This window comes from Lissotriton vulgaris, chromosome 8 (genome assembly GCF_964263255.1).
Source record: "Lissotriton vulgaris chromosome 8, aLisVul1.2, whole genome shotgun sequence".
Lineage (NCBI taxonomy): Eukaryota > Metazoa > Chordata > Amphibia > Caudata > Salamandridae > Lissotriton > Lissotriton vulgaris.
The window spans coordinates 994,665,554-994,679,538 of NC_141696.1; the positions used below are offsets into that span (position 1 = coordinate 994,665,554).

Consider the following 13,985-nt stretch of genomic DNA (forward strand, 5'->3'; position numbering starts at 1 on the left):
CCAAATTACATACCAACACATTATCATGTGATATGTGGATTGGGGAAAAATTAAACATGGATACAGAGGAATATCCCTCCCTACTTAATAGTACCCACAAGCTGTAACCTCATCATGAATCATAACCATTCTAATCTAATAAATCACCCATCCCTTCCCCCCCCCCCCCCTCCCCCAGGCATGTCACTTCCAGTATTATACGTAACAATCAGAAAACATCGGCATTGCATAGTTGGTGGTAGTCCAGTAGCCTGAGAATGTGAGCGTGTGCATGCCGCCAACCCATGATCGCCTATCCTACGTACACCAGATGTATCTGTGTTACTGCTGCTATGCGCTATTGTGGCGCTTCTCTAACTCTGGCATGAGCGGCTCAGTGTCATCTTCGCTATCAGTGTCTGGGTCTTTCAGTAATCCTACCAAGTGCTCCCATGCCCTTGCCGCCTCCAACGCCCTCTCGCTCCCCGTTCTCTTTGCTAGTTGCAGTCGCACTATCCCATCACATTCCGCCCATTTGATGCATTCTTTTTTCCATCTAGCTACCCCAGGGGCCCCTCTTGCTTTCCAGTGCATCGTGGTTTCCCTTTTGGCCAGCAATAGGCCCATGTCTATAAACTTGCTAGTGATCTTAGTTTTAGCCGTATGGGGGAGCCAATGCAGGACACATTGTCAGCCCCAAGTCTCATTCCGTCACTGCCTTCAACAGGGCAACCACCTCAGTCCAATAACTAGCTAGCAGTAGGCACCCCCAGATCATGTGGGGGAAATCCGCTCCCTTCCCTCGACACCTCGGGCATTCATCTGTATCCATATTAAAGTATGTCTTGATTTTGCCGAGGTGAGGTAGGCACTATGCAAAATATAGAAGTGTACCAGTTGAAAATGAGCATTCCTGGTGCTCTTCCACGCTTGTTCCACTTTTGCAGCCCAGGCCCTATTCGGTATCTCATCTCCCACATCCACCTCACACTTGCGCTTAAGAACATCCAAAGGAGCCAGCTTCTCCTGCGTCATACGCTTGTAGAGGCACGTGACCTCCTTATACTTCCTTGAAGCGGACACAATATATTGGCACTCCAAAGAAGTCATAGATTCAGTCTGGCCCTCCTTCCAGTGTGCATGGATGGTGGCAGTGAGTGCCGCATAAAGCAAGAAGTCGCCCCCTCGCAAGTCAAACCGCTCCTGCAATATATGGAAGGGCATCATGTTTCCATCCTCCCATAGATCTCCAATAGTGGTCAACCCCTTCTCGTCCCAATCGCTCAACTCCCGACAGGAGCCCCTCGTGGGGAAATGCCTCACACATAGAGAGCGGAATATCAGAGGCATACGGCACTGCCATACCGGCTCGTTTAAAACTCCGCCTCCAACATTGCCTTGCTGTCTTAAGGTCCTCAGGGAGGGCACCAGTCCGGACAGGGAGGTCCAGTAGGATTTGTGAGAGCAGCTTCAGTTCTGCCCCACCCCCCCTCTCCTCCTCCGGGCCTCACAGTCGCAGTGCCATTCTCTGTGTCAGCCACTGCAGCTGTGCAGCTAAATAGTAAGTTTCAAAGTAGGGAACCTCCCATCCACCCTCCAATCTTGGACGCATTAATACAGTCAGGGCAACCCAGCGCCTCCCAGTGCCCCATAAGAAACCTGTGATCATGGATGTGAGTTGTTTAAAAATCTGCGCCGGCATCCAAATCAGCATGGTCCAAAATTAGTATAGCAGTCTGGGAGGGCCACCATTTTAAGTAAGGCCACTCGCCCTGCAACCGACAATGGAAGGGATCCCCAAAACTCATTACTGCTCACCAGCCCTCTTATCGCTCTAACTACATTGCCCTCTAATAAATCTGGTCGTGTGTGATAGATCTGAACCCCTAGTTACGCGAGACACCAATATTCCCACCTCACTCCTGCTATATTCTGCGAGCCAACCCTATTTCCATCCGTTGGGGACAGGCATTATTTAGCCCAATTAACTCTAAGGGCAGATACCTCTCCTAGTTCGTGCAGTAGTGCCTTCGCTCCCAGCAATGCTTGCCCCATGTCTTCTAAGAACATGAGTTGGTCGTCTGCATACAAGGCTATATGGTGGGTGTGACCTTGTGCTTGTAGACCCTGGTAGTATATCCCAGTCCTAGTCTTCGCCGCCAATGTTTCCATGGCCAGTGCAAATAGGAGTGGGATAATGCACATCCTTGCATCGTACCCTCACTCACTTTGCAAGCTTCAGATATCACCGCGCCCATCCTAACTCGAGCCGTGGAATACTTATAAAGTAACGCCGCCCATGCTATAAACTTGTCTCCCAACCCAAATCCGGCCATGACATGGAACAGGTACGGCCATTCCAAACTGTCAAATGCCTTTTCTATATTGATGGCAAATACTGCAGCAGTGTCTTCTGGGTAAAAGTCTGCTTCGAGAACCTGCAGTAATTGCCGGATATTTAAGGCCGTTATCCGAGCAGGTATAAAGCCAGCTTGATCCCGATGGATTACGGTTGGCATGTGGGGCAATAGCCGAGTGGCCAAGATGCGACGTAGTATCTTATAGTCCGTTTTAAGCATGTAGAGAGGACGGCTATGTTGCCCAGTTCCACGCCGGTTTACCAGGCTTAAGAAGAGGGATGATAACCGCCTCTCTCGTGAAGACAGGGAGGTGACCCAAGCTTTTCGCCTCATTATAAAATGCCATAAGGCGCGGAGCCAGCTACTCAGAATAGGTTAAATAAAATTCGATCGGAAGGCCGCCTGTCCCCAGTGTTTTATTCTGTGCCATATGTTTAATAGCCGCCTGCTCTTCATCTAGTTGTGGAAACCGGAGCTCACGTGTGACCCCACATAGGTCATCCCCCGTTCAGGCCGTCTTGCTCTTGTATAACTCCTTGTAGAAGTCATAGAACAGCTTGTTTATGCCCTCTTGAGTGAAACAAGCGTCCCCCGGACTTCCCGGCTCTGCCAATTAAGCCTGGCCTCTGCAATCTTATGAGTGGGGGCATTAGGCAGCGGGGTGCGAGCGATCCAAATCCACGTCTGAAATACTGTTAAAATCCCCTCCAAGTAATTCTAAGCCTGTAAAATAAGGTGCCACCTTTCCAGACAACTGCGAGGAGAAGGCAGGTTGCTCCATATTGGGAGCATAAATGCCCCCAATCAATCAATCAATCATCGTATTTATATAGCGCACTACTCACCCGGAGGGTCTCAAGGCGCTAGGGGAGGGGGGTCCGCTACTGCTCGAACAGCCAGGTCTTGAGTTGCTTCCTGAAGGCGAGGTGGTCCTGGGTCAGGCGGAGGTGGATCGGGAGGGAGTTCCATGTCTTGGCGGCGAGGTAGGAGAAGGACCGTCCCCCTGTGGTGGCTCGGCGGATGCGGGGGACGGCAGCGAGGGCGTGGCTGGTCGAGCGCAGCTGGCGTTTGGGAGCGTAGAAGTTGAGGCGGCTGTTGAGGTATCCTGGGCCTTGGCTGTGTAGGGCTTTGTGTGCGTGGGTGAGGAGACGGAAGGTGATTCTCTTGTTGACCGGGAGCCAATGCACATCTCTTAGGTGTTCGGAGATGTGGCTGCGACGGGGGATGTCCAGGATGAGTCGTGCTGAGGCGTTCTGGATCCGCTGGAGTCTCTTCTGGAGTTTGGCGGTGGTTCCGGCGCAGAGGGTGTTGCCGTAGTCCAGACGGCTGGTGACGAGGGCCTGGGTGACCGTCTTCCTGGTCTCGGTGGGGATCCACCGGAAGATCTTGCGTAGCATGCGCAGGATATTGAAGCACGACGAGGAGACGGCGTTGACTTGTCTGGTCATGGAGAGGGAGGAGTCCAGGATGAAGCCCAGGTTGCGTGCGTGGTCTGTTGGTTTGGGTGCGCTGCCTAGGGCGGGGGGCCACCAGGAGTCGTCCCAGGCGGAGGGTGAGGGTCTCAGGATGAGGACTTCCGTCTTGTCCGAGTTCAGTTTCAGGCGGCTGTTCTTCATCCATACGGCTACCTCTTTCATCCCTTCGTGAAGGTTGGCTCTGGCGGTGGCGGGGTAGTTGGTCAGGGAGAGGATCAGCTGGGTGTCGTCGGCGTAGGAGATGATGTTGAGGTTGTGCTGGCGTGCGATGCCTGCGAGGGGGCTCATGTAGATGTTGAAGAGGGTTGGGCTGATTGAGGAGCCTTGAGGGACGCCGCAGATGACTTCGGTGGCTTCGGATCTGAACGGGGGGAGGCGGACTCTCTGTGTTCTTCCGGCGAGGAAGCAGATGATCCACTCCAGTGCCTTCTCCTGGACTCCGACGTTGCTGAGGCGTTGTGCTAGGGTACGGTGGCAGACAGTGTCGAAGGCCGCGGAGAGGTCGAGGAGGATGAGGGCCGCTGTTTCGCCGTTGTCGAGCAGCGCTCAGAGGTCATCTGTGACTGCTATCAGGGCGGTCTCGGTGCTGTGGTTGGCCCGGAAGCCAGACTGCGAGGGGTCGAGGGATCCGTTCGTCTCGAGGAAGGCGGCCAGCTGCTTGTTGACGGTCTTCTCGATGACTTTTGCAGGAAACGGGAGCAGAGAGATGGGGCGGTAGTTCTTGAGGTCAGTGGGGTCAGCTGATGGCTTCTTGAGTAGAGCACTGAGTTCGGCGTGCTTCCAGCTCTCCGGGAAGGTAGAGGTGTTGAAGGAGGTGTTGATGATGTCCCGCAGGTGGGGTGCGATGATATCGTCGGCCTTGTTGAAGACGTGGTGAGGGCAGGGGTCGGTCGGGGATCCGGAGTGGATGGAGTTCATTGTGCGGATGGTGTCTTCGGTGCTGATCGGAGTCCAGGCGCGGAGGGTGGTGGTGGGGGGCGGTGGTTCGGTCGTGTTGCACATCGGTTGAGTGCTGAAGCTGTTGTGTGTGTCCGCGATCTTGTTGTGGAAGTAGGAGGCGAGGGAGTTGCAGAGGTCTTGCGAAGGGGTGATGTTGTTGTTTCCGGCGTTAGGGTTGGAGAGCTCTTGGACGATGTTGAAGAGTTCTTTGCTGTTGTGTGCGTTGTTGTCCAGTCGTTCCTTGAATGCAGTTTTCTTGGTGTCGCGGATAAGCATGGGCGAATTTTGCGGATCTCGCGTTCGCGGATTTTGCGGATTTGTGAACTCGCAATCCGCAAAATCCGCGAATTCTCGCGAATTTGCAGATTTTTTTTTTATGTTCGCACGGGTTTCTGCAAGTTCGTGAGGGTTTTGCACAATTTCGCAAATTGCAAAATTGTACAAAACGCGTTCGAACTTGCAGCAACCCGTGCGAACACAATTACATGAAGAGAAAGAAGCTCCTGGTCACAGGAACAGCACGGGGATTGCGCTCATGAAAGTCAAGGATGCAAAGGCCTCTACCCAGCATCACAGCTGATTTTCAACAGTAGATTTGGGAAGAGGCACACCTGTCCCGCCTCGAAGACGCTCATGATTGTTTTTGGGCTAATGAATGAGTCACTGAATTTGAGCATCAACTACTTCGAGCGACCATGTGTGTGTTACTATGCAATCGCCCCGAAGGGCGCAGGGGTCCCTTGAGTGAGCTGTCCATCATAGTGGGTGAATGGCGGGAAGACGGTGCAAACCGCGAGTGTGTGCGCGGGGCCAAACGTGCGGGGCTTCCATGCGAGTTCACATGCCTCTTGTGTGCATAAAAGGTCAGAGAAAGATCAGTTCAGCAGATGAAGAGAAAAAGCTCCTGGTCACAGGAACAGCACGGGTATTGCGCTCGTGAAAGTCAAGGATGCAAAAGCCTCTATCCAGCACCACAACTGATTTTCCACGGTAGATTTGGGAAGAAGGCACACCTGCCTCGACGACGAATGAGTCACAGGAAGGGCATGTTGTAAATATTTTAGGATGGCGCCGGCAAGCTGCCAGCGCCATCCTAAAATACTTACTAAATTAGCTTCAACAGGAAGCTCTAATAGATAAAATAAAGCAGGTGCGAGCACCTGCTTTATTTTATCTATTAGAGCTTCCTGTTGAAGCTAACTTAGTAACTATTTTAGGATGGCGCTGGCAGCTTGCCGGCGCCATCCTAAAATAGTTACAACAGGCCAGGCTTGAACTTTTGCCCCCGGAAAAATCCGCCGCTCGCAGATTTGCGGATTTTCGGTAAATTCGCGGGAGTTCGCGGATTGCGAATTTACCGAAAATCCGCAAAATCCACGAGCGGAACGGATTTTCCGCCCATGCTTAGTCGCGGATGAGTTGGTGGTGTTTCCGGGTGGCGAGCTTGAGGGCAGTCATGTTGTCCGGTGTTGGGTCTCTGCGCCAGGTTCTCTCGAGGGCTCGGCAGTTCTTCTTGGAGCTCTTGATTTCGTCGGTGAACCATGGGGCTTTCTTGCTGCCGGGTCTGCTGGGCGGGGTCCTCAGGGGGGCGAGCTCGTCTGCGCAGTCATTGATCCACTTCGTGAGGTTGGTGGCCGCCTGGCTGGGGTTCATTGTGCTGGTGGGAGGGTTCGTGCTCAGGGAGGACGCGAGCTGGTCAGCTGTGATCTTGTTCCAGTTCCTGCATGCCGCCTGTTGCTGGTGGTGGTGGATCGTGGTCCTTGCGAAGCTGAAGTGGACGCAGCTGTGGTCCGTCCAGTGGAGTGGCTGAAGGCGACGTCCTTGCTGGATGAGAAGACTGGGTCGAGTGTGTGTCCGGCGTAGTGGGTGGGGGTGGTCACCAGTTGCTTGAGTCCTAGGTTGGCGAGGTTGTCCAGCAGGGTGGTGGTGTTGCGGTCGTTGTTGTTCTCCAGGTGGAAGTTGAGGTCCCCTAGGAGGATGTAGTCAGCGGAGCAGAGGGCGTGCGGGCTGATGAAGTCGGCGATGTCTTCGCTGAATTGGGAGCGTTGTCCAGGGGGTCTGTAGATGAGGGTGCCTCTGAGGGTGGTCTTGGGGTTGATGTGGACTTGGAAGTGCAGGTTCTCGGCGGTAGAGAGGGTGTCATCGGAGTTGGTCGTGATGCGGGTGGTGTTCCTGTGGACGATGGCGAGCACTAATTTAAAATCCTTCTTTATGGTGAAGTCGGATTTTAAATTACAATTCTGAAAATGCCACTTTTGGGAAGAATAAACGTCTCTGTAGTGGGGCATCATCTCGCCCCATTTTTTATGAAATAAACGCTGCCTGAAATGAATTTATGCTTCAGTCATGTTCATTCAAAAGGTCCGGATGGATACAGTTTGAACAGTAGAAAATTGGAAATGGCATGCACACTTTGCGTGTGGACTCGAATAAAAGTTGGAGAATAAGTGATAACAAGTTTGGAATACTATGGAGTACATTGATTAATAGTGATTACGGTGAACTAATAAACAAATAATTGCCTAGCAGGCACAATTAGCTGTGCGATTGTTTGGGGCGAGATGATGCCCCACTACAGATACGTTTATTATCCCAGTGCCAATTGGGCATGGCACTTGACTCAATCTGCACGCACTTTTTGGATAAAAGTAGACAAGTTTGAGAAATTCAGAAATACGAGGTGTGCATCCTGCCCCCACAGTGACTTTTGGGAAGGAGGCCTTTTGTTGCCTTAGCCAGTTGGTGTCTGCAACATTCCTCGGTTCACATGACTGGGTGTGGGTGACAACTGGGATTTGTGTTCTCCTCCTAGACATCCACACACACACAGGGAGCTTAAGGTGTGACTGGATGGGCCATCACTGGCAGGATGTAAGAGAGGAGCTGGGGACAGTTCCACTTACACTTGAATAGGCTGTGTCCTCTTTCCACACAAAGGGCTGCATACCCCCTGTGGTTAGTTTGGAGCCAGGGAAGGCAGGGAGTTTGTGTACCTCAAAGGCATACATCTATACGCTTCTCTCTGCTTCAATAGCACAACTGTGTATAAAAGAAGGACCTCAGACACCACCACTTGAGTACTCTTCTGGTCCTGTGGATATTCTGCCAGGAAGAAGAACTGCTGTACTGCCACAAGGAGCACAGGTTAATTTGGGGTTTGCTTGTGCCTTACCCGGACTAAAATAGTGGTTGCTGCTTGACCAGGGCTCACACCCCAGTCAACCAGTAACCCAATTTCTAACAGTTCACTATACTAATTTGTCACTACAGAAGATTTTAGGCTGTGACTGTTGTTTATGAATCCCATAATAGTTCTGAAGCAGATCTTCCCAGCACATGCATTAACACACTTAGCTATATACCTTTTAATACAAACCAGAGACCCGCCAGGAAACACCAGTGTCTTTGCAACAGACTTCATTTTTCACTACTAAACTCACAACCCCTATCATAGCACCCTGGCGAAGCACTGCACCTCTACCTCTGGCTCTTCCTGCTCAGCCTCCCATTTACCATCTACATGGTGAGTCAACTCCAAGCACTGACAGCAGCCAGGAGAAGGCACACTGGACGAACAGAGAGAGGAAAGAGAAAAACCAAATCAAATAAAAAAAATGATATAATAGGAGAAGGGAAATTGTAAAATAGGCCAGCAAATGTTAAAATGAACAAATATGATGTAATATTCGAAAAAATGTATGATTAAATAAAGGGAAAGTACACACAATGTGATAATTCTTAATCCATATTTCCATTTGAAAAAATTAAAATGCAGCAGAGCACTGTTCGGGACTCGCAGCACGAAGTGTAAAACTACCTTCTATGTTTCTTTTTCATTAATGCCTGTCTATAATTGTAAATAAACATAATTTTCACCTGTCTCATCCTCCAAGTGCATCCACTGTCTCATGCACCAGACATGATTTGCTGTGGTCCTACTATTCAAATGTCCATTCTAGGCTGTTGTGGAGACACATCTTTTGTTGTATGATACCCCTCACAGCAGGGCAGTCTCCGGCCTTGAGGATCCTCAACAAAGGCCCAAAATTGAGTGATGTTTCTGCATCAGCCCAACTGAAAGCATGATCATGGAAGACAAACGTTTGAGCCTCACCTAAGCGCTCCTCCATCTAGGAGCACAACAGGATCTGCATTTCAACCCCTCGTTTCTACTATAGCCAAAGGGCAGTGCTTTAGGAAGTTTAATCAGTAGCATCTTGCTAACAAAGCCTTCATTGAAATTCTAAAGGGAGAGCAGTCATTGGCCACCACACCTCAGTGTCTGGAACTCCACCCTCCAACCTGAAAAGTTCGGAAATACACTTCCACTATCTGGGAAAGCTGCACTTGCCCTACATCTGGTACTTGTATCCTGCCAAACCAGACACATCCAGGCTGATCCCAGTTTCATTTCATAATTAATTTTGAGAGCTGAACTTGAGCTTGAACATCACCAGAAATCCGTTTACAAATGTTACCCATATATTTTCCTACACTGCTATGATGTTGAATATACTTTTTTTTAGCGCAGCTTAAAGTCCCTAATATGCCCCTGTATATGTGGTCAGCCATTACTTTTCGCGTCTAACCCTTGAGCTCCTCAGTTGACTGGCTGTAGTGGTTGTCTAGCAGTAGCCTTGCAGCGGACAAACTGTTTGCCTGATTTTACCACCTATTTTATTGCACGAAAGGTTTCTTTCTACAGTCTTTCATCCTCAAATTGCATGCTACCTCAGAAGAGATCGTCTATATGCCTAAAATATGGCATAATGTATTGACTTTTATTTAAAACCTCTGACTGTTCCTCCACTTTTTTTCTGTATAAAGATGCCCTCTCCTTCTCTTACATCTTCTGCAAGCACCCTCTCCCTGAGCACAACCTGCTCTGTCACATACATGACATCTCTATTATGGCATTTCTGGAAACAGCCTTCAACTCATTTACAAGATCAGTCTCTCCTCCTCTGAAAGCCATATACATGCTACCTGACAATACCCAACCTCTTCCTGCGGCTTATAAGGCCACCAAACATGTGCTTTTGTCACATATCGTCTCCCACTAATGATCATAAATAACTCCTACTAATTTAAGTTTTGTGGATATCCCTAAAATCCTGCATGGATCCGCTCATCCCGTCCTCCCTGTCCCACATTCGACACCCCTACTGTACATGGTTGCTGGTCCATTGTGTGAGATTTTGAACGCGCAGGCAGGGTGCTATCTTTAGTGAGCCTGGCTAGGTCCCCATAGGCATGCGTCTCTAGTTGAATATCTTGCATTTAAACATAATATATCCTGCCATATTTTAAAAGAAGTCCCACCAAGATAGCTATCCGAAAACATTAACCAGAATGCATTACGTGACTTACAACACAATGATTTTTTTCTTTCCAGGGCATAAAGCACATTGATCATTTTGGCCTTGTCTGCCGTGAATGCATCGAGCCGGGCATAAATCAGTACGTCTGCTACGTGTTCCAGTGCGCGAGCGAGGCTCTGGTGAGTAACGTGCGTCACGCACACTATACGTCTTCCTGTCACAACTTCCAATGAATTGTGGGATGGCTTGAGATGCCCCTAAGAGCAGGTTAGTTTGAAAAACAAACCTAATGTTTTTGTTTATATGAGGAATACAGAGTAGGTCTTTAGAAAGACCTCAAAGTTCTGTTGCTGTGTAAACAGTGTTTTGTGTGAGTAGGAGCCCAAAGCACGTTGCGCAGCTATGTCAGATGCAGCGTTTTAATGCAGTAAGTAGACCGCAGATATCTAAACATACATTTTAAGATAATTCATTGAGCCTCATTCACCGCAATGCTTCCACCCCCCCACGTACAGCAGGTAGAGAGAGGTAAGCTGCCTAGGCCGCTTGACAAGGTTACATTTCTTTTCCCAGGGAAGGTTGAAGAACAGTTGTTTCAGTACTTATGTTTTTTGTGGGGAGGGGGAAATTAGGCTCTCGTGTTTTTTGAAAATATATGAACACGGTTATAATTGTGTGCATTTAATTCACTCCTGCATGAAAATCCAACTATGCTTTTTTTGTCTTTGGGATGCCCTTTCCTTAGACTGGCAGCACTTTATATAGAAGCTGCAGTGGCGTAACTCAGGCCTAGCTTTCAGCCCCTGCATCGCAGTTAACCCCCCACCCCCCCCCCCCCCAAATCTCCATGGGGTCCACAACCCTTCCACGGGGTCTCTTTGAGACCAAGCCCAGTGGAGATCTCTGAGATGTGGGAGATCTTGTCACATTCTGCAGGGGAGGGGTAGCATTTTGCGTTAGGCCACCGAGAAGCTGTTAATATGTAGCCCTACCTATGTCTAGGCCCCACCTACTAGGAATGATCTAGTCTGCTTCCCCTCCATTCTCTTTGCTCCAATCAGAGAGTGAAGAATTTTGCCGCTTGTATCTGGGATGCTGCGTGTCGGTTAATATTTGTCTTATACTATGGGAAAGTGGAGGAGATGACGCTAGACTGCTGGTCCAAGGGGAGCCTCATGCTGATAGGAGTACCTTTCCCACAATATGATCCTGAGATATCCATGACTATAGTGGCCTTGGAGGATAGATGGTGCTGGTCTCAGTTTCCACCTTTTTTTTCCAGTAGAGATGGGCAAACCACTGAAATCTTGAGCCTGAAGCCTGGCTCTGCTTGAGGTCAGTGGTGGCTGGCATGTACCAAGGGTGGTGGAGCGGGTGATACAAAATAAGTAAATAAATATCCTGCGTGACCCAACGTCCTCCTCCTTCGGTCTTCTCTCAAGGCAGGCTCTAACGCGATCAACTCCCCTAACCAATCCTGGCACTAGTCTCACCAGTGTGAGAGCAGCACCAGGATAGCAGGGAGCAGCCTCAATCAGCGCTCTCAAGAGCATTGGAGGCCTGTGCTTTCTCTAACCCAGCTCTCTAAGATAGTCAGGTTAGAGAAGTTTAAAATTCGCATGTCTGGCCGGCTGTCGCAAGACGTCTGGCCAAAGAGACATGCACATTTTAAACTTTAGAGCACAGATCCCTGCTGCCACTCAGAAGCACTGACCCCGCCCCGTACTGTCACTCAGTTCGGGATGGGTTGGTTGCTGAAAAAGAAAATAGTAATAAATAAACGTTATTATTATTTTATTTTTCAGCTCTGGCCTGGGGCTTTTCTTTGTGGGCGACACTCTTCCGCTCAAACGGTGGTGCTGCCCTTGCTCGAGGACCTGTTGGAACCTCGAGCCCATAACGAGCCGAGCGTTTGTGTGGCTTCTGCCTCCCTCCCTCCCTCCAACTAGGATGTGGCCTTACTGTTAGAGCTCCCAGCTGTGGAACTGGGTACTAGTTGTGAGACTCAAGTCGGCTCAACATCCTGTGATTCTGAGCTAATCACGTAATCTGACCAGGCCTATAAAACAATGCATGTAACCTTGTGTAATGAAATTGGTGCTTATGTGAAGCTTTCTGCTTCGGATTGAATTCAGGATATATTTAAAAACTTCCGAAAAATACTCTGAGGTAAAAACAAAGAATTAACATAAGGAAAGGTAAATAGATATCCATTTACTGGCTGATTTTTACAAAGTGAAACAGAAAGCTTAGTTAAATCGCGGCCGCTCTGCATCAATTGTATGATACTAGGCAAGTATTTAATTCCACCAAAACGTTTTTTTTCATGATTGTGTATGAAGATACTTTTAATTATCATACCCTTGGCTCGGGTCTGGCTCTCCCTGTTAATTTGTCGCCTCACCCACCTCTAATCGCCAGCAGCATCTTCTTAAGGGACATAGTTCTCCACATAAATACTTCGCAGACGACAGCGATTTTTCTTGCCTTCAAGGCGTTACTTTTGCCAATAAACAGCAAAAGCATTCACTTTTACACAAGCAACACATTTGTGGCAAGGCAGTTTATGAGCAGCCTCTACATGCAGTGCGCTTTTCACTCCCAATCCCAGGAATGGATATACCAGTGATAGAAAGTGTAGTGTGCTTTTCAAATGATTTTTGGGACCACTGCAAATACAGCAAAGAGAATTTGGTATGAACAATTGGTGGCTTCAATTGAAGCACTTGTATGCACTGACAAAAAGAGAGCATTAGGAGCAAAAAAGAAAAAATTATATTCTAGGATATTGCTTTGCATTTTTTTTAAACAAAACTAAATTTTTCAACGTTACGAATTTCCCATTAAAATCGAAATTTCGATTTTTGTATCTTTTTATGTTTGCGTAGGGAGTAAAATATTTTGTCATTTGTGTATCTGATTTCGAGCCTCAAATCTTAGAGATTACTAAGGCTGGGGTCCCCACTTTCCGGTAGTGATTCACTTGCATCCACAGAAGTCAAAAGGTTAAGAATCGCTAACGAATAAATATTAATTGTTGAGATTTTGGGCTAGATCATTCATTTACCCTGACAGCTCTTTCCAGCCCAGAGGGATTGCAGAGGGCACCCAGAGAGCACAAATGATCTGGGGCCATGGCTGACAGGTGCCAGAGTGCATCCAGCTGCCTTACACCTTTTAAGAGAGCAGGCACTGATGGAAGTCTACCACAAGCCTGAACACCTTTCATCAGACACAACAGGTGCAGACTGCAACATGCGCCCATGCTGCAGAAGGAATCAGTAGCAGGGTTGACATGGCCTACTGTTCTCGCAAGCTGCTTGTGCACCAGGAGCTGTAGGGCTGGGAAGCATAGGAACCCTGCAGCCACACTTTTACAGATTAGAACATGGGGGCCTTCACTGCGAGTGGCTTCTTAATAACAGTGAGACCAGTAAAAGGAGACACTCGCTCTGTTGGAATTACTAGATCTGTGGTAACACTTTGGACCTGGTGGTTCTCACCTGGAGACTCAACCTGCTGGAGGAGTTACTGGGACAAACTCCATACTTCTCATAATGAGGCCCAGAGTACTACAGCAGGAGAGATCGCAAGCATCCAGGCTTGGCTTCCAGGTCTCACAGGAGATGCAGCGCTGGGCCATCCCTCTTACCATTATTTCCGATGGACCTTTTTCCATTGAATGAGGTGTAAAGGGAATTAACACTTCATCAATCAATTTAATTAATGGTGCAATCCATTTGGCTACACCATAAGGACCGGGAATCCATATTTATCGCTAAGAAATGTTATTCCAAGTTAGCAGTCCGGTTAAGGTAAACACATCTTAAAGCCATGCAGTAAATATACAAATAACTTCTGGGTAACTCAACCTCCTAAAGAAGTTCCAGTGTATCAGAATAAGACCGACA

General features: G+C 48.7%; 1 protein-coding gene across 3 annotated transcripts in view; it reads left to right on the forward strand.

Moving 5' to 3' along the window:
* Positions 1–13,985, forward strand: part of TBC1D4 (TBC1 domain family member 4) — a 664,791-nt gene that overhangs the window by 412,560 nt on the left and 238,246 nt on the right. For all 3 annotated transcript variants that reach the window (XM_086934887.1, XM_086934888.1, XM_086934889.1), the window contains one exon: positions 10,149–10,253. In XM_086934887.1, the coding sequence (XP_086791013.1) occupies positions 10,149–10,253 (105 nt within the window). The remainder of the gene's footprint in view (positions 1–10,148; positions 10,254–13,985) is intronic.